This window comes from Poecilia reticulata, linkage group LG18 (assembly GCF_000633615.1).
Source record: "Poecilia reticulata strain Guanapo linkage group LG18, Guppy_female_1.0+MT, whole genome shotgun sequence".
Taxonomy (NCBI): Eukaryota; Metazoa; Chordata; class Actinopteri; order Cyprinodontiformes; family Poeciliidae; genus Poecilia; species Poecilia reticulata.
Genome location: NC_024348.1, coordinates 19,057,268 through 19,059,824, shown reverse-complemented (window position 1 = coordinate 19,059,824; position 2,557 = coordinate 19,057,268). Strand labels below are relative to the sequence as shown.

The 2,557-nt window shown below is 37.3% G+C and overlaps 1 protein-coding gene across 1 annotated transcript in view; it reads right to left on the bottom strand.

The window, feature by feature from the left end:
• syt4 (synaptotagmin IV) overlaps window positions 1-963 on the bottom strand; it is a 9,341-nt gene extending 8,378 nt beyond the window's left edge. The window contains exon 1 of the mRNA XM_008435959.2: window positions 661-963. Within this exon, the coding sequence (XP_008434181.1) occupies window positions 661-694 (34 nt within the window). The 5' untranslated portion in view covers window positions 695-963. The remainder of the gene's footprint in view (window positions 1-660) is intronic.
• Window positions 964-2,557: the final 1,594 nt, after the last annotated feature.

Sequence of the window (2,557 nt, the reverse complement as noted above, 5' to 3'; positions counted from 1 at the left end):
ATATATACATACATACATATGAGAAAACTAAAGAGAGACCTGTGGGATCAAATCAATTTTAAATCACAGCACTTGTACATGTACAAAATGTTTTCTGCTCTTTAGCTGATTAATATTTTAGTCTATAATCCTGTGTGGGATGTTTCTCGAGGCTGCGATGACAGACAGATGGACGAAACACCAGGAGGGCTGTAATGCATGAGGACATGGAAAAATTAAATAAATAAAACAAGAACCTGTGATTTTACTTCCACTAGGAACACTCTAAATATGTTCATTTCATACAATTGAAATTTTTATTTATTTTTTTTTATTTGATTGAACTACAAGTAAATGTACTCTTTTATTAATAGTGTCTGAAACATAACGACTATGTATTAGTTTACCAAGGATCATAGACAGCACTTTAAAAAATAGATGTTTGTAGTTTTTTTTAACATCGATTGATTTTAGAAAATGTATTTTCATTCATTTTTACATACTCACTTGTAGTCTAACTCAATAAAAACATCTCAGTTAAAAATTAAAGATTAGCTAATTAGCTCTCAGCGCTTTAATATGACGAAGTTTCAGGATGGGATTAATGTGTATATTAACTATTGTTAAAAAAAAAGAGCTATATCCCACCACAGTCAGACTGACTCCATCATCAGGACTCACCGGGCTGCGCTCCGTCCTCCAGCATTGGAGCCATTATCGCTGTCCAAGGTGCTGAAAGCCTCTGTCTGTTTCCACACCAGACGCTCCTTTTTTCCCCTCACAGCAAGATCAATCTCCTGATGGGTTCGGGGTAAATCTCGTTCTGATTCCGTTTAATAATATAAAGGCTGATTACAAAGCTTCAATAATGTAAAATATATTCTTGTTTTTGTGTTTTTTCTTCCCAGGGAGAAGGATGCGCTGTTCGCTCCGCTGCTGCTGCTGTTACTCTTTGATGCGTGAGAGCGTCTCAGAGGCGGCAACACCCCGCTCTCTCTCTCTCTCTCTCTCTCTCTCTCTCCTTCCGTCTTGCTCCTTTTCTGGGTCTCTCTCCCATCTTCTGGTCCCATGCTCCCTCCCCCCCTCCCATTCCGGGCCAACGCTGAGCTCATCAGTGCTGACGCAGTGGTGACGGAGGCTGGCTGCGAAATCAGAAACCCCAGTGAAACGGCACAAAGAGCCTGCCAATGGTGCCTGATTGATTTTTAGGAAATGAGTGCAGTCAACCTGCTTCAGCTTCCTTAGCTTTCTGTATGTTTGTTTGTCTGTTTTGCTTTGATAGGACGGAAATGAGACGTTTCCTGATATCTGTTTATCTAGTCCCTGAGCTCGGTTCTAGTTTGGAATTTTCCAATTGTATGTAAACTAAAAATCCAACTTTATTTAAAACATGACAAACACCTAATTACTTATTTTTACTTATAAATTCGTATCTGATTTGGCACATGCAACTATGAGCTTTTTTCCCATTTTAGCTTCAACTCACTGACTTCCCATACATTTTAGGATTAATTGTCCAAGTTATTTTTATAATGTTTCTTTTTGTCTGAGCTGCTGCACCATTTTAAACTCCTCAGCTCACTCTGGCCACCTGATCAGATGCTCCTGATTGAGCCTGAAACAAAACAGAGACTGAACTTATGCTGTAGCAGGTTATAGTTTTTTGTGCTACGACCTGGTTGTTTTGGGGTTTTGTTTAATTTCATGGCTGGTTTAAAAGTATGTTGTGTTTTAGTATTATACTATACCTGTATCCTTATAATGGCATTTATAATGTTTGTTCTGTACAGCACTATTGTCCTTTAAACTTAAGGTGCTTTTGAAATAAAACTGAACATGACGACTAGGTGTTTTTATTTCTACGTGTATTTAAATCAATGCGTTATATTTCATCCTGTCTGGTTGATAGGATAAAATGTTGGTTAGGTCAGTTTATATCCCCTATGAATAACCACTTAGTCATTTTCTGCTTCTGTTTTATACCTTTAAAAACACGTACACCCATAAACTTAAACCATGGCATATACTTTATAATCCATTGTATGCCAATGTTGATATTGAGTGTGATCCCTGCTTCTGACTATACTAGTAAGCTGTTCAAGATGTAATTTTATAAAATACTGCCACTTGGTGTTCATGGGAAAAAATGCAGGAATGTTAACACAGGCTAAACATTTATTACTAGCAGCAAGAAAAATCAGACTGAACATCTAGCGTTGGCACAAAGTTTGGACATTGAATATTATAATAATTGCATCAAAGGTACACTGAAGAGTATAACTTGTATTACCGGCATGAATATGACGGTTTCACCTAAGTGCTAAGTTATGCTGCTTCACAAGACGTTGGGTCATTTTAATTAAATGTTCAAAAATTCTGACCCAGTTTTTCTGTGTGGAGTTTTCATGTTCCTCTTGTGCACAGGGGGATTTTATCCAAATACTCAAACCACCATTCAAAAACAGGCATGGTGATTGGACTGGTGTTGTAGCTTCTATAAATTGCCTCTTCATATTTTTCATCTGTTAACATTATTACACGTTGTTGCGAAATTACCGTTCATTTGTTGGAGTCATAT